General features: G+C 40.8%; 1 protein-coding gene across 2 annotated transcripts in view; it reads right to left on the bottom strand.

Moving 5' to 3' along the window:
* Positions 1-18132: 18132 nt before the first annotated feature.
* LOC309539026 (desmocollin-1-like) overlaps positions 18133-26790 on the bottom strand; it is a 29918-nt gene continuing 21260 nt past the window's right edge. The window contains exons 14-17 of one of the 2 annotated variants that reach the window (XM_082234798.1): positions 26086-26213; positions 23658-23927; positions 23058-23103; positions 22859-22975 (exon numbers count right to left, since the gene is read on the bottom strand). In XM_082234798.1, the coding sequence (XP_082090924.1) occupies positions 23068-23103; positions 23658-23927; positions 26086-26213 (434 nt within the window). In that variant the 3' untranslated portion in view covers positions 22859-22975; positions 23058-23067. Of the gene's footprint in view, positions 22976-23057; positions 23104-23657; positions 23928-26085; positions 26214-26790 lie in introns of both variants that reach the window. The other variant, XM_082234797.1, reaches the window with a different exon arrangement.

Here is a 26790-nt window from a genome sequence, read left to right on the forward strand (position 1 = left end):
CCATAAACAGCTGAGTGGCGCTTCAGGGAAAGCCTTCTTAAATAAAAACCTATTCTGTAAACATCAAGATTATGGGATATGGGATTGTGGCACTCATCTTGCTTCAGGCTGAGGGAGCCGGTGTTTGTCCACAGATAGTTTTCTGGGTCATGTGTCTGGCAGGACTAAACCGCTACTGGCACACGGAAGACTGTGACAACTACCAGAGCACATGGAAACACCATTTACCTTCCAGGGGTGTGGCTAGCTGCTCCGGCACCCAGAGCGGCGGGGGCAGGGCAAGCCACCCACGGGGGCGCCACAGCAATCCACGCACGGGGACACCACATGGGGATGCCACGGTGATCTGCCCGGGGAGTGGCGAGTTGCAAATGGAGTCTGCTTGGGGGACGCAAGCCCCACACTGCCATTTTGGGCAGCACAGAGCCCTGAGCCACCACATCACTCCCGGGAGAGACATGTGGCTCAGGCACGCTGCAGGCCAGGCCCCGCGGTAAGTGCTGACCCCTGCGGTGTGCCATTTTGTCACACACACACCCCTCAAGGATGACACCCGGGGCGGCCCACACACACACCCCACCCCTTCCTACACCCCTGTTACCTTCGCGCTGCCGTGGTACCTATTTATCTACTTGCACTGTCACGCTTTCAAACTGCTAGGTTTGCAGAAGCTGGGACAGAGCAACGGGAGCTCACCCCGTCACATGGATTCGAACCGCTGACCTTCTGATCAGCAAGCCCAGGGGCTCAGTGGTTTAGACATGTTGTCTAAAAATGGCTAACTTTGGTTCACTGAGTTCAATGAGTCTCTTCTGAGTACAGCATAGATGAATACATGGGTTTCATGGGTGCAACTGCTTATTGTATCAAAACTTTTTGAGCTAGGGGGGATTAATATTCAGCTAGAAAGAGAGTTGCATGAACTGTTCGAGAGCATGCCTAACACTGCCTTTGTTGCACAGTTTCCCCCAGCAGCAAAGTGAAAAGATTAAGTAATCTCCTCTAAGGCATTCCATCACCAAAGCAGCCCTCTCTGGGGCACCTGCTAGCCCTAAGGAAATTTTTAGGAATTTTATTTGTACAGCTTCTGGGGTAGCTCAACGGATAATCCCTGGAGAATATTGGCCTTCGATTTGCAGGGTGTTCTTAAATAAAGCTGCCATCCCAGCTGATTTTCTTGATACGGTTTGCAACCTGCGGGGGAGCGGGGATGCTTTGAAACATTGCAGTTTTGCATCCCGAGGGACACTCTGAGGCAAGGCTAAATGATTGGTGGTTTTCATGACTGTCAAGCTTTATAAAATGTCCAACTCTATGACTGAGGGGAGAATTGTACAACGGTGTTTTTCAGCATGAATGAACTTTCCAGCCAGCTTGCAATGGACAAGCTGAGGCTTCAGTGTTCATAATGGCATAACGCAGTGGCCAGGGGCAAAAGAAGTCACTGGTGGGCACCCAAGAGAATGTGCATATGTGCCCATGCCAAGCTTCCCCCCCCCCATTCCATGTGTCTCACCAAGCTGCAAGCAGGATTTGAGAAAAGGGATTTGACAGTTCAGTGGAGAGGGCTGGGCTTCTCGAAAGGAAAGCACACACACAATAGGTGTGCACACATAGATGGTCTTGAGGCACAGATGGTCTTGAGGACTAGAACCATGTTAGACTACATTTAAGAAACACTTTCTGTGCCATGGTGAACTGGAGTTGTTTTTTGTTTTGTTTTTAAAGGAAAGAACCCTGAAAGACTAATGCAAAATATTGTGCCATAAATTCTGCATCTTTTTGCTTCTAATCTACCAAGCATGCAGAAGCCTGTTCCTCCATACATAGGTACTTCCTGTTTCAGAGTGACTGTTGATCTGTATATTTATTTATTTATCTAACAAGATTTATATGCCACTTGATCAGAAAAGAGTGGGTTCATGAATATAAAATAATGATAAATAATGATAAAAACAACCTTTAAAAACAAGTAAACATAATGGCATTTAGCACATATAGATAAAATCAACAGGTTTTTTATTTTAAAGAAATGCACGCAAATATACAAAATCAAAATAAATTACCTGCCTTAACCAAAATGTTTTCAACAGGCATCAAAAACTGTACAGCAAAGGTGCCTAAAACATATTAATAGGCAGAAAGTTGGTGCTGCTATCCTGAAGCCTTGATTCCTTACAAGTGCAGAATGAAAAATACGCCATGCTTGTAAAAGTGCCAGTTGATTATTGAATTGACACATATGGAGTGAGGATTTCCTTAAAGTGCACTGGTCCCAAACTGCTGAGTTTTACATACTACTAGTAAATTCTTGAATTTGGCCTCTTTTTGGTACTTTAATTGCACATTCATATATGTCATAAGTGGAATCATCATCTTACCACTAACCTTACCACTAACCATGATGTTAATTGGGTGTCCTTGATTTGCTCATTATTTTATCATTGCATACTTGGGGTGGGGAAAGATGCCCCAATGCGCAGATGGACTCTGGTGATTTCGCTTAAGTTTTCTTTAAATATTTCACATGCTATTTCTTGGTTCATGATTCCAAGGATTGTTTAGAATTGGGGGGGGTCCAAATAAAATAGAATAAAACGTCCTCTGGCAAGTACATTCTAATGGGTGTTTACTTTTAGTGCCCCTTCCCCCCCCCAGCAGTTTTGTGTAGGCACATAGCAAGATAGGAAGTTCTAGTATAATTATGATTTTCCTAAATGTGCCATTACAAGCAAATTAATATTTTATCACAGTAATGTCTAGCATTTATAATCAAATTAGTGCCACAGTAAACACAATGGTAACTGCATAATTACTGTGAGTAATGTGAGCTAATAGTTAAAGCTAATAGTGTACATCCTCTGTATATTCTGCAATTGCAGTTCAGGGGGAACTTAAAGAGGATTTAAGCCCTTTTTGAGACCTTTAAATTAAATAAATTGTTTTCTAGGTGACTGAATGTTACTAATATGTCGTGTTAGCTGCATGTTTGGTGACTCTGAATACCAGTAAAGGCTATTTGTGGATTACAAGATGAAGCGATGGCATCTGCTGTCTAGGAAAAATGGTGGAACATCTCACATCATGCCAGCAACAAACATGTCTGACCCACTGTTAGTCTCATCTGGGGTAGCTGAATCACTTGGCAAAGGGAGAACCTGACTTCAGTGCAGTGGCGTAGTGTGGGTTGTCAGCACCCGGGGCAAGGCAAGTAATTTGCGCCCCCTAACCCGTGGATTTGCGCCCCCTAACCCGTGGATTTGCGCCCCCTAACCCTAACCCCCAGATGTTGCGCCCGGTGCGGCCGGCCCCCCCTGCACCCCCCACGCTACGCCACTGCTTCAGTGTAGAGGGAAGAAGAAATGAGAGGAAGTTTGAATGTTAGGCTCTTATGTGTGCTAGAGGAGCCACAGGAAGATACCAGGACAAGACAGCAAAAACAGACCTGTGTTACAACAGTTCAGCAGGAATTGAAACAGAGGTGAAACTTAGTGAGGCTTGACTGGGGTGTTATATATTTTTCTTGGCATTTTCAATATTGTTTTTAGTAATTTGAGCAGTATATTTTCTGTGTTATATTGATAGTGCTGCAGTTACAATGTAGGAATCGTTGAACAGCAATACAAAGTATTCAGTTTCTTCTTTTTGGATACTGTACAATGAGACCATTGTATCCTACTTAAAGTGGATTTCAAAATGTCACTCACATGCTCTGTATTTCCAAACCATGTGTATCCAAAATTGCCCCAATACTGCTCGTGGATGCATGTTTATTTTCCAAATTGTTGTTAGCATTGTCTTTATGAGAATGGGTCACACTTGAATGTTTGTAGAATGGTGACTGTAATGAAATTCTACAATCACATGAAACGAAGGGAAACTAATGAGAAAATAAAGTGTCTGTTATTCATTATTCATCTTTTTTAAAATGCTTCATCTACTCAATGAGGTAACAAACAATTTTCCATGACTTACTTAGACGGGTTGGGAGTACTAAAGAGGTTTTGTAAATAGATCACAAATAAACAACAAGCAAGGTGAGTTCATTTCACCATAATTTTACAAAGCATTTCAGGGCTCAAGTAACACAGGGAGGCAGGTCACCAGTATTTCCATTATGCAGTTGGATAACAGATGCTAAATATTCCTTCAGGTGTAACAACATGTCATAGGATATTAGAAGTTTTATCTTCTGTTTAGCAGCAAACCATAGTTTGCCACTGTGTCTAAAATAGCAAACTATGATTTGCAACTAACCTGCATTCCACACAGGGAAAGAGAAGGAGGAACTAGCAAGTAGTAGCAAACCATAATTTGCCATTACATCTGAAGTTACTTCAGTGACTTGAGACAGCGAAATACCTGAGCCCAGGAATATGCAACTAATTGAAGTCTTGGAGGCTACTGCATTAGATTTTCTGTTCTGATTGGTTCAGCCATTTAGGTCCCCATCGGAGTTTTTCTAAAGTCACTGAACTCCCAATGGCATTAGACTCAGAGGTTTTTTATTTGAAATTTTCACCTGCCCATTTCCAAAGGCCCTGAGGATCTCACAGGTGGAATGGATGAACTCCTTGCAGTTCAGTTCAGAACCATGGTAGTGTACAAATTAAAACAAACAGAGTATGGCAGTTGGTTTCAGACATTTCATTCCGGTGCCATCATTTTTTTAAAAATTCTAGTTTAGATCATTGAGAGTTGTTCCAAGAAAATATTACTTCTATGAAAGTCAAATGCATGTTTTTAAGTGGATCCATGCATGCACTTCCACAAATATAAGGGCTTCTTCAGTTCAGGGAAGAGACTCTGACCAATGGAAGAAGGGAGGATGTGTCATTTGCCAAAGGCCCCTAAAGCCATGTCATGCCCCACTCTGTTCTGAAAGATTCCCCAAACTTTTGGAGAAGGTTTTTAGGAGGCAAAGAGAACATCAGGGGGGAGGGAGAATAGCCAAAAATTGCTTCCCTCTCCACCCCACCCCCCATTCCACTGATAGGAGCATCCAATGGTTAGTCTGGATCCAACTAATTTTTATCTTCTGAGTCTTGATTCCTACTCTTCTGCAAAGAAGTAATTCTTATCAAAGGGCTACACTACATTTTTATTATTCATTTTTATAATTAATTTTTTTAAAAGTTCCATAATACAGCAAAATTATAACTGCAACAAATACATAGAACACTGAGTCCTCTCTTAAAAGTAATTATTTGCCTTTACCACCCACAGAGGACAGTAGCCCCTCCCAGACTCTGACCCTGGGGCACCAGCATTTCCCTGTCTCTTGCCCAGGGTCCTCAATCAACCATCTAAGCAGATACAGGTGAAACTCGGAAAATTAGAATATTGTGGAAAAGTTCACTTATTTCAGTAATTCAACTTAAAAGGTGAAACTAATATATGAGATAGACTCATGACATGCAAAGCAAGATTTCATTTAATATTCTAAATTTCTGAGTTTGTTAATTTGGGGTTTTCATCAGCTGTACGCCATAAACATCACAATTATAACAAATAAAGGCTTGACATATCTCGCTTTGCATGTCATGAGTCTATCTCATATATTAGTTTCACCTTTTAAGTTGAATTACTGAAATAAATGAACTTTTCCACAATATTCTAATTTTCCGAGTTTCACCTGTACATTTCCAAAAGGGCATTCACAAATAAACTAATTTCACAGATTCAAATCTGATTACATACAGGAAACTCGTTGTGTTCAAGTGAGGCTCATGTACATCCATGGGCTAGACTAAAATTCCAGAGGTTCCTTTTTCGGTCCATTGATGAACCTTAATGATTATGAGAAAACATTAACAGGGAGAAAAAATGGCTTGTATAATTCATTTGGAAAAATTAATTAATTTCATTTAGGGAAGCCAACTCGGTATAGAGATAATTGAATCATGGGTGGGGAATTGCTTTATGATATTTATTTTTCATGCTGCCATTTAGTGCTTTCATTTCCCATTGATTTGGCAGGGTGTATCATATTATTCCTCCTGCAGTAAAAAAAAATAGCCGTAATGGATGAGATGCCTGCATTTTTGTACACACAACCCAAACCCAGTGGGCTGCAAAAGGGTTTACATTACCGAAGTTTAAGCATTGCCTTCAGCAAAGAAGATGGGACAGAGCCAATCAGCAATCGACTGTTTGCTTGCCATTACAAATCTTTGCATGCATCCCAGTTCTCTGAGTGGTGAGAACTCCAGAAGCAAAACATTCTGCTTCCTTGGAATGAGGTTATTGGAGGCCTGTGCCATTTTTATGATAAATTTTATTTGCACTTACAGACCATATCCACACCATGGCTTCCCCCACAGAATCCTGGGAACTCTATTGCATTGCTGAGAATTGTTAGGAGACCCCTGCAGTGCTGCAATATCAGAGTGGTTTAACAGTCAATCCATCTTCCTAGGGAACTCTGAGAATTGAGGATTGAATGTATTTATAGACAGACAGGTCAGTCAATTGGGAAGGTGGTGGGATAAAGCTGTTTGGGGCACTGGAAGGACAATACAGCACTTTCTCTCTCCACTCTGCAGAGAGGCTCACTGAAAGGATTGCCAGCATGCTGAATAGGGTTCTTTTCTGTAAGGCTCCTTGATTTGGGGGTGATTTCCATTCTAATTGTATGAGAATGAGAAGATGAGCTTCCGCTCCCTGCATCACCCCCTTTCCCATGCCTGTAACTGTTGCTGGCATCTGTCTTCCATGAGAGACAATGGAGTGCACCTCTGGGGGTGAAGTCAAACTGCTGCATTGAGCCATGAGGATGAAGGTCCTGGGCTGCTCAGACGACAAGACCCCTCTCTCAGCTTTGCTCATCTTGTCCAAAGGAAAGCAGAGCAATGTGGTTGGCACCAGCTTAGCTGCAGGAGTTGCCAGAAGGAGGTTTGCAAGGCACCATCCAACTGTCCTAGGGACTGTATTCCAGATTTGTGTAGGGTTTACTCCTCAGCCTTTTCTTCTCCCAAAAATATCCTGCAAGTCAGTAGAGGTTTAGGACCAGAGTTTTTTCTGCATAGCTGCATACTATTAGGCTTGCCATACATCATACATGTCCTGGTTTTTCGGTGTAAAAATTGCATCTGGGGTGAATTTTGGCAAATTTGCAAAATGACAGGGAAAACCTGGATGTATGGCAACGTTCCTGCGGTTGTCAGGAATTTTACTTTTTGAAATATGGCAACCCTACATACTATGTAATAAGCAAACATCTTGTCTGCCCCCTTAGCAGTCCTGAGAACAATAAACCACCTTCCTTATGCTTTGGCATGCAGTTGTCTCTGATGAGGGCTGTGGTAATACACTTTATTGATAATTGTTAGAATTATTTTTATTTTCTTACATTGAAGAGTGAGATCTGAACCAGTTACTTAGTCTGAGTTTTTCTTCTCAAGGAAGTGATGAATAAACAGGGGCCGATATAAGTAGTAAATTTGAGTTCTTGTATCTTATATATAAAAAGATACATATCTGTGATGGAAAGGAACAGTGGAGAAGAAAAATACAGCTCAATGAGACTATTTACACAAAACAACTTGATGATTATTTTATTTAGCAAAAAAGAGATACTGATAAGCAACCATCATTTATATAACACATAACTGAAAGGGGTGGTGTAGTTCTGCCTAAGTAAGAGAATTTGTTTAATATCTGAGACATGACTTTGGCCTAAATATTCTGAAATACTGTGATGGCCTGGGACTTGGGCTTGGACTTGGAACCAGAGGAGACTCCTTCTGCACCGGATCCTTTGCCTCAGGCATCATCTGAACCAAGTCTGGGGCCTGATCCTGAAGAGTCCCAGTCTGCAAAGGTTCCCCTGCAACAAACACCAGCTGGGCCGAGTCAGGGGCCTGAGCCTGCCCTGGCTCCAGATGTGGGGATTACCTTGTTGCCTTCAGCTGGGCCATCACTTACAGCTGCTCCACTACCGGTTTGGTCAGGGGAGGCTGAGGCAGCCCCTGGGTCTAGTAACCCACCAACATCTCCCGAGCTGCGGAGACTAAGGTCTGAGAGAAGGAGAGACCTGAGTAGTCGCAGGAGGAGTGCTCGCCTTCAGGCGAAACAGGGAGGTGAGTCACTGGGAGATCAGGACCAGCCACTACCCTGACAAAGATAAAAGGCTGTCGGACCCTGCCCCAGGTTACGGGAGCAACATTTTTGTATGCTAGATCCTGCACCTGTCCTTGCCTGGTTTCCTGCCTCGTGTCCTGCCTTGGCTCTGTCAGACTGACTCCCAACGGAACCTTCGGATTCTGGACCAGTCCTGGACCGTGTTTCATGGGTTACCCAGCACAAATGCATTAAGAACACCTTCCTTCCTTCCTTCCTTCCTTCCTTCCTTCCTTCCTTCCTTCCTTCTTTTTACCAAGCCTGCAGGTGTCTCTTATCATACACTACACAAACATGTATTACAACAGAGCCGCAATATTTTCAGGTAATTTTTTTATGTAGGTACAAAGCCTAAATGGCACTCCAAGAGGGAATTCCAGCTGTTACAGAAAGGTAGTTAATGCAGTTTAAGTACAAATTAGCACAATCAACCAAAAACCACCTTACCTGGACTGACAGTTTCTTTCTGTGACAAAGACACAGAAAGATGGAGATGAGGAATCAGCTCCATTATTCAAATACACACCAGCAACCCACATACATACATACATACATACACACAGTACTTTTTTCGGGGGGGCAGGGGTAAGCATACCCCTAAACATTTTGTGAATCTTTGTACTTTTGTCCATTAACTGTATTTATTTTCCCTGATTTGAACTATAAAATGGTGGTTTTCTTGAGTCAAAATGAGAGTACCCTCCAAACATTTTTTTAGAAAAAAGTACTACATACATATTGTGGATCTACTAAAATAATACTGGACAAAATACATAGGTTTTACGTGTTATTGTTCTGCAGATTCATGAAATTACCACACGATGGCAGTACATACTATATATTGGCTTGCTGTGGTAGAATAATAATTGAAGCCATTGAAAATGGTGAAATAAGTGAGTAATAGTAGTAGTAGTGATAATAATAGTGCTTTTTTTGGTTGACATATTATGCAACTTAAAGGTTTTTTGATGCAATACACCATGTTCCCAATAAAATGTTAAGAGAGACACGGAGAAACTACAAAATGTATAATTGCCACCCATTGTCTTCAGCGCTTTTGTAGTCTTACAATCAGACGTCTACCATGAGGGATTAAAATTTTGTCTGTAAAATTTCTCCTGCATTCCAGTTCAATATTGTTATCAATTGGCAACTGGGGAAGGGAGGCGGTTAAACCACTCTCTCCCCCTTCACCCCTTTTGTTCAATACCCAGATGAAGAGTTAAGAAGAAGCTTGCTTAACAGGTTCCTATTTCATTGTTTCAGATTTGTGTACCCGCCCAGGCTTTATCTTTCCCTACAGTTGGGTTATTGTGCGTCTGGATTTTCTTGAGAAAGTAACTTTTTCTTCCTTTATGTAAGGGAGAGTTATCTAGACCTTCCATTTTTGTCATGGCGTTTTCTTTTTATTTTGTCCTGAAAGAGCATGATTCTCTGTATATAACTCCAGTTCATTTGGATGTTCTGTCTTTACTGATCTTAAAGGTGAGACCTGAAAAAAGCTCTTCTGCTTTAATGTCCCATTGATTCCTGTGATGTGATCTCCTCCAGCAACTGACAGTAGTTCATGTCTGTTTGTGTGCTGCCATGCAAGCATGGAGGCAGCAGTGCTCACATAGACTCTGTAACAAAATAGATGAAATTGACCAGCTAGTCAGTCCCATACACCCCCCAGCGTCCAGTCAGAGCTTGAAAATGGCCTATGGTATTTTTGAGAGCCCTCCTTATATATGTGGCTGCTTGCCTCTCCATTTATTTTTGTGCTCTTATCTCTCTAGTGATAGGTACCCATTTCTCCTTTTTTCAGTTGACCAAACAACAAAAATGATACTGTAAAACTGAAAATGTTGTCATCAAATCAGGAATCTGTATTCCATTTCACTTATGAACCTGGGCCCTTTGGCCCCTATTGGCTAAGCTGCGCACATTTTGTGACATCACAGCAATTCAGAGATGGACTTGCAACAGAAGAGTTTTAGTCTGCTTCTTCAAGGGGAGGGGAGGTTTCAAGTTTTTTTTTTTTAATATTTTATTAAGGATTTTCTTGTTTTACAGAAGTGTAGTGCCTCATTTTTGGTTTGTTTTTTTCATGTAACATTTTTACAAATCCATTTCATTTGTTGAGGCATTAGGGGGAGAAGAAAAAAGAGAGAGAGAAGAAAAGGGGGGTGGCAGGAGGGAAGATGGATGGGGGTGGGGTCGGGTGGCGGTGTTTCTATTATGTTTAATGTGTGTAGAGTTTGGTGTCAGCGTTGTTTGTGTTGTTCACTTGTGTTCCTTTGGTGGAGAGAGAGGTTGGGGTTGGCCTAGGGTGTGATTGTTTGCTTGTGATTGGCTGTGGTGATCTTTATGGGATTAATACCTCACATATAGATAGGAGAGTTTGTGATAAGGGCTGGAGCTGAGGAAATTGACTGAGGAGGGGTCACCAAAGGCAGGGAAGTTAAGGAACAGCAGGATTCCCAGTGTGAGGGTAGCTGAAGGAACATGTCAAAGTAGAAGGCGAGGTAAAGAACCTAGTAGAAGTTGAGGTGGATGAAAAAGGAAGCAATTGGAAAGGTCTGGAATTTGAGTTTCGGAATTTGACATATTGATTTGAACTATTCTCCCAGTCCTTCACTTTGGGCTTTTTAGTATCAGGTAATGAATTTACAATTCTGCTCATAAGTTATTCAGACTCATGGTTCACAATTTTTTGTGTGTGGTCATGTATATACCTACTCTTCTTTTTTATTCATGGTCGGTTATAATGTTTTGGAAAGCAAGAAGGGGGAGGAAGCCTTCAACTTTGCATTATGTGCTGACATCCTGTGGCCAACCCTTGTTATAGCAGTGTGTGCAGACTGGCAAACTGTGGTACACCCAGGCCACTCAATCATCTTAGGATATGCCTAATTATACTTAACAAAATCATCATTCAGTTCTACTAAATTATTTGAAATTCTGTTTCAGGGCTAAGCTAATTTGTTCATTTAAAATTAAAAATAAAAGGATTCACCGCATTTAGTTCCACACACAAAAACTCTAGTTCTTTTTAGAGTGGAGTGTTCCCTAAATGTATGATCAGGGGTGTGTGGTACCCTAAACAGTGCTTCTCAGGAGCTTAGCAAGATGCAGTCAAACAAAAAAAAAGGTTATATAAATAACTGACAAAACTGATAAAGCAAGAGCAATCTTAAGCACGTTTACAAAGTGTAGTCCTACTGAGTGTCATAGGACCTACTCCCTAGTATTCATGCTCAGGATTTCAACCTTAGTTAAATCTCTCAGCTTCCTCCTTTATCACTAACTTCATTGGATTTCCAACCAAGCGTGCTGTCCAGTGTGATAGACCTAAGTAGGATGAAAATGAAAAGAACTCTCCCAAAGATAACATTTGCTAACCAAGTGGGGGAAAGTTTTTGATTGTTTTCATTTGTTTTTACTTTTGCTTGCTTGTTTTAAGAATCAAAAGTTTAAATATTATCCTCCACATTAAGAGCATGTGATGTTAGGTTGTTGTCTGTAAACATCCAGCCATTCTTTCTCTTCCCAGTGCAATAAACCAGCAGCGAATTTCTTTGCAGTATTCACATCTGACAGACTACGGCCACCTCCATTAAAACTGGAAAACTGCCACTTTCCAACACAGATTGACAGGCATGATAGACTATCACTTGCAAGCCCAGGAATGCAGTGTATGTTATAGAATGCAAAAACCCTGGATGCCAGATGCAATATGTCGGAAAAACAACTGCAAAATTTCATACATATTTCCAAATTCATTTGTCAGTAAACATGACCAAAAACGGCTGGAGCAACCTGGTGCAACACACATTATGATGATCATAAACTTCTATATATTTTCAAGAGATAAAACATGCAAGCCTGGGGATCTCAATGCCTTGGTTTGAAATCCACAGGACAGATGCCACAGTTGGTATTATGTACTAACCTAGGATCCTAGAACAATAGGCAAGTAGGATCCTAGAATGCAACAACTAATTGGCTTGCAGGAGAAGACCAATCAGGCTCCAGGAAGAAGTTAATCAGCCTATTAGGCTGGTAGGATCCTAGAATGCAACAACTGATTGGCCTGCAGGAAAAGACCAATCAGGCTCCAGGAGGGAAGCAGAATCAGCCAATCAGACAGGACTCATTGTGTAAATAATGTATATAAAAGCCTGAGGTTTGGGGGACAATTCAATCACTATTTTACCAGCTGCAATAAAGAGCATGAAATCACTACAGGACTCTGAGTATATTTCAGTTAGCATGAAAAGGTAGCCGCAGGATGCATAGACCAACATAGGACTTCAGATGTTTCTCCTCTTGTTTAGTTTAGATGTTGTTTATATGATCTACAACTCCTATCAACCCCAGCAACCATTGCCAATGACCAGGGATGATAAGAGTAGTAGTTCAATGGCATCTCAGGAGCCAAAGCCCCCCCACACACATCTGGTGCAGATAGTATATGTGACCAGTAGTCTGTACAATGCTGCCTTTATCTTAATGCACAAATCGCTCAAATTAAAGAAGATGAGGCAATTGTTGTTTTTGACTGAAAGAAATCCCTTTAAAGGACGTTTACTAGGGTCTGATTTCTGAAAGCCTCCTGCCTTTGCAGCTGTACTACTTTGCCTGCTATGAATTATGAAGTCTAAGCCTTGTTCTAAGCTAAATAGGCTCAGCAGATTATATTTCTATTGTGGAAAATTTCTGTTTGAGAAGAATAGCTCTGCAGGGTCTCATCAAGTAGACTATCTATCGGAGCTTCTGTACTTCTTACAGGGCATATGTTTCATATGTAATTCAGAGAAACTGTTATAACATCTTCACCCAGCGGATTTTTTAAAAAATAGCTAAATTTAATTTTCATAATATAAATATAATATGTAAAGTATAAAATACGAAGAATATGGCATTGCATATACATGTGGAAGCTTGGGGTATCAGTTTGGGGCAGGTGAGTAACAATGTGAAGTTGGGTTATCTGGGAGTCTTTCCCCACTCCCAGGTCAACAATCCACCTCAATTGGAACAGGGCCTTATTTCAATCCGTTCTTTCTGTACTCTTCTGTACCCTACAGCTCTATATTGATCCATCGGCTTTACAACAAGTGCTAAAACAACAAGTGAGACAATCCCACCTGATGCCTGCAGAGCAATGGATATTTTTCTTCCGTATTAATAGTTTTCATCTTTTTTAAAACACAGCAGTAAAGGCTTGAGTTGTACTTTTTTAAAAGTTAAAAGCTTCATTTCATATATTTTAAAATCTTATGTTTCTCTGCTTTAACAACAACAGCAAAACCAGAGCTCTTCATAACTCCATAGGAAAAAATTTGGACAGTTTCGTGTTTTTAATCCTTTCAGAGGTCTGTAACACCTATTAAAGAACAGAAATGGGTACCAAAAAAGGAGTGCCACTGTGAAGCTGCAAAGTTTTTTTTTAATGTATGAGCTAATATACATACCATTTGACTACCTTTAAATTATTTTAAAGTATCTTCAGAAATGGTTGTCACTTAAAAAGAAATATGTGTCTTTAAAAAAAGAGAAAAACTATCCTTCCCATCCAAATAATTTGCTAATGCATGTTGTCAGTCAATAGCTTTTTCTCAGGCTTATAGAGCTGCTGAAAAAGAAAAAAAAATAGCATGTATGGGCAGAGCTGTGGTTGCATAACTCTCTTTAAGGCTTTTCCCAGCGTTGCATTAAGCCCCATTTCACACCCAATGAATTTTAACTTCTGCAGAGAAAATTGCATGAATACTGCATGTGTATAATACACATTTATCTGCTTTTGGCACATTGGGAGTCTATAATAGAAAGAATGAGGTACTCTCATCATATGTGATGGCCTAAAAGAAGTTATATAATATTTTCTGCATGGAAATGGCTTCCTTGTGGAATATTCAGCTTGTAGAATACGAAGCAGGCCTTTTACAGCAGTAATGAGGAGTGTCTCAAAGGTGCTAATGTATCTCTTACTCTGAGTCTACATGAGCTATCATTTTACTGAATTTATATGAACCTGGGAAACGGTCTGAAAGCAAAATACTTCTGAAATACATGGTATAAGATTGAATCTGGGAAAGATTCATCACATGCTACCTGCATAAATGTGGATCCATCCAGCACTGCCCTGAAGGGAACACTTTCAGTGTGTGAGACTAATTTAATATCCATGCACGTCCTGCTCTTACCTTCCCAATGTAGCCTTCCAGCAATGAATTGGCTTCCTTACAAGTATGTATTCTTTGTCTGCTACTGGTTCAGCTGCAAGATGGCAGGTTTGAATGAGCAAGTAAACCCGGACCTTGAGAATAGGCTTGACCAAGATGCCTCAACACCACTTACATTGTTGGCCTCCTGTTGCTATGTATAAGTGACAGTGGGTGGGTTCTCATGAATGCCCTTGCACTCTATTGGAAGGCCCTCTAATTGCATGGGGAAAATTTAGGGGGCACCAGGTGAAAGAAAATTGGCCAGAAATAAATAAATCTCTTCCCCTTTTCCATTAGCAGAGGCACCCACTGGATCACCCTTCCAATAGTGCAACAGCATCAATCAGATCCCACCCTGTACATGTATTTGCAGTTACTTTAGATTGAACCCCCAAACACCAGGTGGAGACACATTTTTGCGGAGCAATTTCACCTAAAATGACATTTTGTATGTTTTTCCTACTCATATGTGCATTTTTATGGACACTTCACGCCACTATATGCAATTTTGTGTGTTACTTGGCTGGAGAAGTGCATTGCTAAATTCAGAGAAGTGTGAATTTAAAAGCATGGCTGTGTTTCCATCCCTGTATTGTTTTGATAAGTGCATATCCAAACAGTGTGGTGTAGTGGTTAAGAGCAGTAGACTCGTAATCTGGGGAACCAGGTTTGCGTCTCTGCTCCTTCACATGCAGCTGCTGGGTGACCTTGGGCTAGTCACACTTCTTTGAAGTCTCTCAGCCCCACTCACCTCACAGAGTGTTTGTTGTGGGGGAGGAAGGGAAAGGAGAATGTTAGCAGCTTTGAGACTCCTCTGGGTAGTGATAAAGCAGGGTATCAAATCCAAACTCCTCCTCCTCCTCCTCCTCCTCCTCTTCCTCTTCTTCTTCTTCTTCTTCTTCTTCTTCTTCTTCTTCTTCTATCCCTAATGCTCCCCCATCTCTAATCTGCCTGCTTTAAAGGAGACAACTGAGCAGGGCACTATGCTGCCACCAGAACCTGCTCAGGCAGCATCCGCCCCAGAGTATCCAGAGGCAGATTCTGAAGATCCTGAACATGTGAACATAGTGCTCTGGGATTAGGGTTGGGAGAATGTGACCCAGTCCAGACCAGGCTGTACACAAGCTTCCATGCTGTGAGATCCCTAAAAGTGGAGCTTTCATATCAAGGTATTGTGAGTGGGAACTTATGTATATGCACCCGAAACCACTACTGGAGCCAGCAAAACACTGATAGAGTAAGATATATTGGCACTGATGAAGTGAAAGTGAGAGGGCTGTTAATTATACCCATTTGCATTTGAGCAAGCTAAGGCGAAGATGTCTATGCTAATTTCAGTCTATAAATTTAGTGTGTGTGCATGTGTATATATATATCAGAAGGTCTCCTCCCTTTGCTCAGTTGGCAAAATTGCATCAGTTTCTCTTTTTGTCTTTCTGAACTCTTCCACACCCAGATTCTGCTGAAAGCCAGAAATATGTTTGGTCTTCTGTCCTGTTTCCCAGACCTAGCGTTGACATGAGAATCTTAGAAACTGGCATAATTTAAGGTTTAAAAAAATGCCTTTGATAAAAAAAAATCTCACGTGGCAGTGGGTAGAATTAGTTGCTCAATGCTCACACCCGTTGCTCATTCCTTTGAGTCTGTTTTAACTTGTCAGCAAGTGAGTCATGTTGAAATGTGTTTTGCAACCCTTGCTCAGAAATTTTGCAGTTCAACCATTTGGGTTGATAAAACATGTTTGAACATTCCCATGTGCCTTTCCTCTGGTGACAGGATTGAATCATGCTGAGCATGAAAAATCATGTACCGATACCTGCATCTTAGAACATGTTCTGCAAGAATGCATCACAGAGTCTGGTAGATTTATATATGACTTATTTCATTTCTTGGTGGAATTCTGTATTTGTCTGATGACCTCTTTTCTCAGTCATTCCACTGTGTTGAACATACTGCTTCATGTAGTGCTTCACACAAACAAGAGTTTGAAAAGAACTCTTCGGTTCTTTGTTCTGTCTTGCATCCTTGACTGTACTAAAATGCCTGTGTAAGATCGCAGCTGCAACATAGAAACACTATGTTGTGGTACTGTAGCCAAGGTTTTTTGTAAGATGCTTGCCCTTTTTCAGGCATTCGGTTTGACCTTATGAGCAAAAATGCACCAGCAAGGCCTGTCATGGGAGACACAGGGCAGACTCCCAGGTTAATGTATGATTGGCACTAGTCTAAAGCAGAGCTCTCCAAACTTTTCATATTGGTGACACACGTTTTAGACATGCATAATTTCACAACACAGTAATGCAGTTTTACAGTGGTACCTCGGGTTACAGGCGCTTCAGGTTACAGACTCCGCTAACCCAGAAATAGTACATGGGGTTAAGAACTTTGCTTCAGGATAAGAACAGAAATCATGCAGTGGCGGCAGCGGGAGGCCTCATTAGCTAAAGTGGTACCTCAGGTTAAGAACAGACCTCCGGAACGAATTAAGTTCTTAACCCGAGGTACCACCGTACTAGCAAACCAGAGGTTAAACTCCTTTCCAGCCGCGGGAAGAACATGGGAAGCATTCACGCGACACACCTACACACTGCAGCCGACACACTTATGTGTCGCGACACACCGTTTGGGAAGCTCTGGCCTAAAGCAAGCTGGCTTACATGTAGGATTTCCAACATAGCGATGGGAATCCTTGTGAATGTCTCGCCATATTTATAAAGGAATTCTGAAACAGCCTGCAAGTGAGGCAGAGAACAAAATCAGAAGCCTCTTTAAGCAGAAGAAAACCCTGAAGAACTAGGAGGACAAGTTTTGGCAGATCCCTAGATCTTATGCCAGCATCATTATGCTTTTCCTACGAAGTGCTGCCTCAGCAGAACAGCTCATTTCAACTCAGGGAGTGGGGAGTTGGTGTGGAAGTGAAGGAAAACACCTGGGAACTTCAGTCTGTATCCTGAGCTTGTGTTTCTTCCTCCCACCCCTCAGGTATTTAAGTGGGAGGTACCCACCCAGATGCATGAGCCAAAGGGTTCTTGGCCCCTGGCTCTTCTTGAGGGCTTGATTTAACCCTTTTAAAAAGTCCCTTTGATTATGCCTTATCAGGCTTGTATTGCTGGATTCTGTAAACAGCACTAGATATTGTCCAGAACAGCATTAGAGAGATCCTACTAATCAAGAATTACAGATTTCAAAGCAGAGACATTTTTTCCTATCCACTTACTGATTTTTTTTTTCCATATAGTAGGTGGTGTCAAATGTTTGAGGTTTTTGGGATACATGCAGTTTTATGTTCTGAATGATTTAAGGTTGCAGCAATTGTATTTCTGGTATAGAACTGTACAAAGTTGGGAAATATCCTTTTGAGGCTCCCATGTGTTGTCTTTTCACACATCCATCAGTTTGCTGCAATGACTACTGTATACCTTCTCCATCCTATCTGTTCCATTTACTTCCAAATAGACAGTATATTAGGCAGCTTACCATTTTAAAAGCTTCTTTCATCGTTGTGATGAAAAGTGTGCTCTAGAAAACCTGCAGGACTTACAAACTGCCCAACCATGTTGCCAGTGGCTAGAAACTGGGCCTAGTAAATCATTATATCTGGAAAACAAGGATATTATATTGCCCAACATCTATGAAATGGGTACTGGTTGCCATCTGGACAACTTAGAAGAAAGAAGTAGCGCTACAGACTAGGCAATGAATGAGCCCCTGGTGAAACTCTGCCCATATTTGCAACAGTACCTGCCAGTGAGCATCAGACAGAACACATAAGAAATAAGCAAATTCTATAGTAGGTACCTTTGATTTTGAAATAAAAGCAACTTTATTACTCTTGTACAAAATGTATTTAAGATACGAAATTAAACAAGATGTTTACACAATGAGACAGTTCTTGAGAAGAACGTCATTGGGGAGAGAAAATCATTTTTCATTTTGAGTCAAAGCATTTTGTTGGTGAGGTAAAGAACATAAAAGATGATATACACCTATAGCCTGTAAAGTTATAAATACTTAATACAAATCTCTCAACTTTACATGACAATCATATGTTATTTTACATTTTTATCTCTCCAGGCCAGCAAATTTTATAATTCTGTGGATTGCCTGGTACAGGGGTTCTCACAATTTCTGCTGTCAGGCAGCCTTTCCATATCAAGCAAACTGCCACAGAACCTTGATGCAGTTTAAAAAAGTATTTGGCCACATTCTAGGGTACACGTGATTCATGTAGGATGCAAACAAGGTCTGTTATGCTCCATTTGAGCTGCACACTGCAATGGAAGATGGATAGTGGTTGACACCCTGACTTTTAGAGAGGCTTATCCATCATTATTGGTCCTCCAAGACTCTTTGATAAACAGATGCAGCTAGGAAAGGCACCGTATTTGCACACTGTAGTAACAAAGAAACATTACAAATAACATAGTTAAATTAATGCTTTGTTAAATTTAAACAGATACTTGTCATCTTTGGGATTCTAATAGTTTGTACCCAAAAGCAGAGCAAGCAAATAGGGAGTAACTGGTTGAAGAGGCAGAGGAAATAACCCAGTGCAAAATGCTAAAAACAATTACCTATTAATATCTTGCATTACTTTACAGCACTTTGCCTCAGCGCTCAAAGGACTTTACACAGAGTGTGTCAGCATTAATATGGAGGGCACTATTAGCCCACCAGTTGTAATCTAGGGATCTGAGAGATATTGGGTTGCCTCAGGCCATCTAGTAAATTTACAGGTAAGTTTTTAACTGGGCACATCTCACTTCCAACTGTTCAAAGCAATACTAACCCCAGATCCACTGCCTTGAGGAAGTCAGGACATGTGTGTGCAGATAGATAATCTACACCCGACCCCTGCCCAACAGCACAAACCAGCAAAGGTTTGCTAGTGGCATATCATCCACTGCTTCATTCCCCACTTAAGATTGCACTCTTCATCAGAGAGAGATAGCTTAGTTGGTAGAGCATCAGACTCTTAACCTCAGAGTTATGGGTTTGAGCCCCACACTGGGCAAAAAGATTCCTGCATTTCAGGAAGTTGTACAAGATAACCATTGTGGTCCCTTCCAACACTACGATTCTAGGGATCCTTTTATAAACATGAACTAAATTAAGGAAACAGAAAATATAGTGTATGATTTGGAGTTCATATTTTATTTTATGGCGTTTCATATTTAGAAGAAAACCAATAGAAATAGCAACATTTTTCTTAGTTTATACTGTAATTGGCTTTTTGCAATTTATATTGTTTTAAAAAACAAAATAGATTTGTAAGACTACCTTGGTTTCAATGAATACAGTCACTGACACAACTCAGGATTAGCGGGGGGTGGGTAGTGACAAATTAGGGACCCAAAGCTGGTTTCCATTTTAAAACCACAGAAAACTTCTCAAAGTAAAGTATTCTTCTGGAGACTTCCATCTTCTCCAATAACTTTGAACAGGTTCTTCTTAGATGTTTAAATGTTACACAAATGAGGGGAAAGAGCTGAAGTGAAACCTTCTGTGATAGCTCATCAGTTAGTACATTTATGCCATACTGTGTTTTCTTTTCAGCAAAAGCCCCTGCATCAGATTTATAGCTGTTGTGACTCAGTGCAACACCCATTAACATTGCAACATTACTTAGGCAGATTTAAACTGATGGGTAAGCTAGCCCGACATACAAAAACTCTTACTCAAGAAGGCGTAGCTACTACTTTTGCAAGCTTGCAATTTAGCAGAATTAGTTCAGAATACTATATACTTAATTTGCTCTTAGATTTTGCTTTATACATTGGTATATGAATTATTTGGAGTGTAAGATACAAACAGAGAAGCCTGTATTTCTGTTTTTACTTTTTCTCAAAGCTTAAAAGTAAACCACAAAACCCATGATTTCTCCATTTTCTTTTTATATTATTATTGCCAGAAAAAAATACCAAGAATGTAGTATTTGATACAGCCCATTCATTCATCTTCTTTCTGTTCCATCAATTTTTACTACTTTTGCTTTGTCTTTTGTATAGGGGCTACAATCTACCTAAGGTTAATCAGTCATCCATGTCTGACCCACTGAAGCAAATGCAAGAAGGTACTCATGTGTAAATTAAATCCCAATTATTTCAATGAGACTTCATCATGACTGTAACCTGGTTAAGGGCTCTGATGTTCAAAGTAGGGCCTGTTTTTTAATAACACACCCATGTAAGCCAGTGAGTGTTAAGTGTGAAGAAGTGACTTCAGAAGTCTGTGCATTAGAAACCCAACCCCTGAAAACCTAAACCCTGAACCTAAAAGCTAACTTATTATTGGTAAGTTAAGGCCTTGTAATGCTTTGCAACATTTTAAATATCTTCTCTGGATTCTGCAGATCTAGAGAAATATGTCTATAGCATAAAAGGCGAGAAGACTAATATGAGATGTACTAGGAAAAAAACCTATTTAAAATAGACTATATACCAATTTCACCAAAGTAACAGGATCTTCAGTGTTTAAGATCCTTAGTGCACCAGAAGAATCAAACTCGTTATTCTCTGCTCAATGGCACTGACATGAGCATAATAAAGCACAAAAGAAAAGCCTAAAATACCAACTTGATGAGAATAAAAACCTTTCATTTTAGGTCAATTAATTTCTAGCAAAGAAACAACATCTGCTTTATTAAAATCAGTTTTTTAAATGCATATCTTTAAATCCACTTGATTAAAGAGAAGACTATGATGTGTAACATCAAAACAGCAGCTACAGCACACCTCCTTCCCTTTATTTACAATTCAAAATTTCCAATACATTTCTCTTGAATTCCCAAACAAACTGTATGTATACAGATGTATAAAAAATATCAGTCAACGTTTATTCCATCAGAACCGTATACAATAGGCACATTCATGCATGTTAAGTGCAAAGCACCAGTCACTACGTGATAACAGAATCAGCACAGATCATACCTTTGTTGCTCCAAGTTCAGCTCCCCACTTTTCCTGAGATGGGAGGAGTCAACAATAAGTTGTGCCTGAATACTAGCAATTTTCTCCAGTTCCTATTGTAGTATTTTAACACTCAGCTGTATTAGAGTGGCAAATACAAGTATTATACTTTGAATTAATCTAAAGTCTTTTAGGTGGAAACTGTGGCCTTGGCAAATGTTTTCAATGTCACATTTTAATTTCTATACTTATTCCTCCAGTGGATTTGAACATACAAACTAATGCTGTCAGATTTGGTGAACACAAAAATTCAGTACAAAGAAAAATGTGTACATATATACATTAAAACATTTCACTCTCTTCCTTCTCTATTTACTAATTTAAGAGCTTTGGCCTAATTAAACTCATCTAGGCAGTCCATACAGTGTAGCCCTCTCAACACCAGTATCACTGCAGCTGGTGAGGTTGGAGCTGTGCCAGGTGAGCTTTGCCAGTGCACCTGCACAGACTGACCTCACTACCACTGTGCTCCATTCATGTATGCTAAAGCAATATTAGCGTTCGCAGGGCCAGCTCCCCTCTGCCATTACATATATGCTAATAATCAGTGCTATTTTTCTAGAAAAAGAGATGCCGGAACACACCACGAACACCTCCTCATTCTCATAGAATGGCAATGGCGCCCACCTGAGAGGTGGCAGAACTGAATTCTGGCGAGTTCAGGATGGAAAAAAGCCCTGCTAATAATGAACGCATTCTATGAGTATCAATCATTACATAATCAAAGCAACACTGTCCATACTCAAGGAGGAGGTGCTCATCAGGTTAGTGAATATGCTTAAAAAGAAAAATGTAGAGGGAGAATCAAATCGGCCCAATGCATGTATGCTCAGTAGCCACAATAAGCTGTGTTTTGGGGAAACTGGGACTGTAGGGGGGTATGGAGTATTCTAGAAAAGGTCATGGCTGGCTGCAAATTTTGTTACAGATCCCATTTTAAAAAAATACTTAGAAACCCTGTTTTTCTTAAGAATGTAAGAAATGAATAACTATTTTAACATTCAGCAGTAGTATTTAGCGTTTATTTCTATAAAACTAAAGGAAAGATTCATATGAATCAAACCATGCTTGCTATAACCCAGACCCAAACAGCCAGAAATTTTTGAAGCTCAGTTCTTAAAATGATAAAGAATGCATTTTGCCTCCCTGTAACGGTAGATGCAGAGAACACTAGAAACTCTGTTGCTATTTTGAAAAGTTATGCGACTACAATATTGACTGTACATTTGGTTTAAAAAAATACTTTTTGGTGTAAATCTAAGGCAGTACACATGTAGGTAGGTCAAATAGCACAGAGTATCCAGAGGTTTAAGAACAGAAAGTTTGATACTGACAAACCTAATGTCAGAATGTCTTCTGATTAGCTATTCCCACGAGAAAAGTGTGGGGGGGGGAGGGAGAGACATAAAAATATTTTGTATTCAAGTTGTTATCCTGTGGAAAGGGCGATAATTCTCTGCATTGTTGTCAGCACATTTATCTCTTTATACAGGTTTCTGCTAATGTCCTAAACTTTGGTTCCAGATGATCTAAAAAGTCAAGCGCCTCTTCATCTTGCTGATCAGTGCAGCAGCCTACAGAGCCAGCCAGCGATCCTCTTCCTTCATAATTATATGAAAGGACATAGTCTTCGGAATGCTTATGCTCTTCATCCTGTCCACAGAGATATACCTTCTGCATAGGGGGAAAAAACTGGGTGTTACTTGTTTTCTTAAACTAACCTGAACATGACATAAAAATGATTTCGTGGATTTACCTTTCAATGTTTAATTTTTAATCAGAGTGTGTCCTCTAATGGGTTCCTATATACAAAAAATGCACATGATTGGTCTATATCATTCATTCTATGACGAATTTAACAAAATCAGACCTACTGATCACATACGTAATAATCAAATGCAATGAACGTCCTTATCAGTTTTTAAAAAAACAATGTTCAGATAAATTGGGGGTGGGGACACCCTAGTTATATATTGCTTATTACAGGGCAGGCTCAGATTTAGGAGCCCAGTTCATAACATATACAGTTTCTTGGGTGACATTACAGCCATTACTATCAACCGTGGTCAATACTGGAGGAGTAATGAGAGATGAGGTCAAAGCAGGAGAGAATCACTACAGGGAAAACAAGTTAAAACAACACAGATATATGAAACAAATACCTGGTCAGGTTACCTTTTCTAAATCCAAACACTAAAACTAAAGGATTGCTTTTCACATTCCAAGCTGCAGGGCGATTTCAAAGTAAATCCTAAACATTGGCTCAGAAAATATCACCTATAGTTGCAGGCCATTAATATTATATCCAGCTAAGAAGATGTGAGCTCTGAATAAAAGTATGTCTAACAGTGCTTACCTCAGTTAGGCGAGGGTGTGTAAAATTTTGCCATTCTGAATAATTGTATCTATATGCATCCATCGCAGATTGGCCATATCCTCCTCTTTCTAATGTCTGATGCCCCATTTTAACAGAGTCTAAGGTGTGGTGTCCTCCGCCCTTGACTGATTCCAGTGTCTGGTGTCCCTTGACCATCTCAAAGCTTTCCTGTCCTCCAGTTTTCACTCCAAGAGTTCCTTGATCATAAGTAACCATGTTTCCTGTTTTCACAGGAAGTATATTGGGGTCCTAAAAAGAAAAAAAAAACAGCAAAAGAAATACATTAGGGTGCTTGGGAAGAAGGAATTGGACATTATGAGAAACCATGAGCACAAGGAATGCCATTTGGATTTCTGTATTCCCTGCTGGGTATTCAGTCTTTCCAGTAGGTATACAATGGAAGCCAATCCAATAAACTATCCCTGATTTTGCTTAACATCAAGAAATAGCTCCTGTTTATCCTCCTCCACTTACATTTGTGACAGACATAGGCAACTTCTGTGGCCCTGGGATAAATGGAATTCAAAATACCCCAACTCTGAAGTCCTCCCTACACACACAGATGTTCAGGATTGAAGTAATTGTTGTCAGTTACCCACTGCAAAATATCATAACTATTTCCCCAGTGGAGGATGAACACTGAGAAAAGGAAATGACTCAATTAACCTTAGCCTAGAAAGTGCAGCTCAACCTGACCTGTTAAATGGGTGTATGTGCATAAAGAAAACTTGAACTGTTCAGTGTCTCATTTTCTTTGCTTGAGCCATTAAAATACTTTTAACTGAAATAATAAGCAGCTTTCCTTAAAGCAAAGATGGTAGCTAATACTAAGTACACTTAATATTCTATACTTGTGTGCATGATGTAACATTTAGCTAAGTTCAGTTCTCTCATCCAAGCTAGTTAAGAATAAAGTGTCAAATGCTTATTGCCATCCACTATAAGAATAAGAATCCACTATATACTGTGGTGTATATATGAACTTAAACTCTGATTTAAAAATTAACACAGTAATCAGCAATGTATTACCCCTATTTTTTATTCTTGAGATTAATTGGCTGAGATACCATGGGATTTATATTACAGTGGTACCCCGCAAGACGAATGCCTCGCTAAACGAAAAACCCGCAAGACGAAAGGGTTTTCCGATTTTTAGAGGCTTCGCAAGACGAATTTCCCTATGGGCTTGCTTCGCAAGACGAAAGCCCATAGGGAAATCTCCTGGGACAGCGGGGAAACGCAGCGCACCTTCTCCTCTGTTCCCAGACCTGTCCTGAAGGCTTGTGGTGGGAGGTCCGGGAACAAAGGAGAAGGCGCGCAGCCTTCCCGGGGCTTGCGGTGGGAGGAGGGTTTTTCCTCCCCACCGCCAACATTCAGAACAGAGCACCCTTCGCGCGGGGCAGACACCTGCAGCTTGGGGAGCCCTGCAGGACTTCCCCGCAGGGCTCTCCAAGCTGCGGATAGCAGCCTGCTGCGCCTATCCGCAGCTTGCAGAGCCCTGCGGGGAAGTCCTGCAGGGCTCCCCAAGCTGCGAATGTCTGCCCCGCGCGAGGGGCGCTCTGCTAAAGAGCGCCCCTCGTGCGGGGCAGCAGGCTGCTATCCGCAGCTTGGAGAGCCCTGCGGGGAACTCCTTCTTCCCCCGCCAGCCTTCAGAAAAGGTCTGGGGACAGACTGTCCCCGGACCTGGTCTGAAGGCGGTTTCCCTAGGAACGCATTAATTGATTTTCAATGCATTCCTATGGGAAACCGTGCTTCGCAAGACGAAAAACTCGCAAGAAGAAAAAACTTGCGGAACGAATTAATTTCGTCTTGCGAGGCACCACTGTAGTTCCAGCATTCAAACTACAACTAATATTTTTCCCCAACACCTTATATATAGTCTCTTCTTTTGTCCCATTCTCCTTCTTTATCTCCCTTAAAAGCCAAACTAATAGCTTTTGAAAAGCATGTATATTGGCGGCATTTAATTTCGAACGTGAGGCAGTCCTGGTGCAGTGCTGCTTTCCCAGTACAGATTGGGAATCCAATGCCAAAAACTGTCTTCCCCATTACTATTTGTTCCCTAGGATTGTGACATCATCTTTAGGGGTAAATAGCAGCCAGGAGGCTGATAGAATACCAGTGCAAGGCCAGTTTTTGTTTTTTAAAAAAAGTCGTTTAACGCAACATATATTTTGTTATGTCTTGTCATTCCACATAATTAGAATGCCTTCACTCTCAGATCTGTTCCCATCTAGCCCTCTCTGCTTCAGCATTTAAACAATATTAAAATCTTTTCACTTTCTCAAATCAAGTTCCCTCCCCCTCCTTCCACTTGCTCTGAAGCCGTGTGTGTGTGTGTGTGTGTGTGTGTGTGTGTGTGTGGCACCTATTGCCCAAGAAATAATGAGCAGATAAAACAACTTACCATTACTTCTTCACCAGGTGCTTCAGTGTTTGAAATGATCAAGTTCTGATTAGCTAAATCATCACACACATGCTTACTGCTACTCACAGGTGCAGCACCACAACAGCCGCAAAGTGTTATCAGGATTACTGGAAAAGCGGATGGGGAGAGGAAAAAGAATCAGATACAATAAGGCATCAGGGCATCTACATATTATTATTAGCCTTTTATTTCTTAACAATATTTTTACCACCCTCTTCCTCCAAGATGGCATCATCAGCAGTCTATACCCTCCCCCCACATTCATCCACACAATAGGCTCATGAGATAGTTTAAAAGAAAATAGAAAATCAGTGGCCCAAAGTGACCTAGCAACCCCCCAGTGGATGATTGGGGATTTGAACTTGGGTCTCACCAATCTAAGTTCAGCACTCTTAACTACAATCCACACAGGTTTTCTTTATGAATGCTCAGACCCAGTGTTTTGGGGTAAAAAGTGAGGTGCTGGTATTCATAATTTGATAAAGGTGTTGCAGGTTCATGTCTGCCACGGACAGCAAAAAAGAGGTGTGGCAGTACTCCATACCAGTGAGTACCATCACAAAAACCCGCTACTTAGACATAATATATATATATATATTTGCTTCCAAGAAAGCTCCAGACCAGCCTCAGTTGAACTTGCTCCTAAGCAGTATGTGTAAGAAAGACACAGAAGTGCCAATCACT

This window comes from Podarcis vaucheri (assembly GCF_965113315.1).
Source record: "Podarcis vaucheri genome assembly, chromosome: 8".
In the NCBI taxonomy this organism is placed as follows: domain Eukaryota; kingdom Metazoa; phylum Chordata; class Lepidosauria; order Squamata; family Lacertidae; genus Podarcis; species Podarcis vaucheri.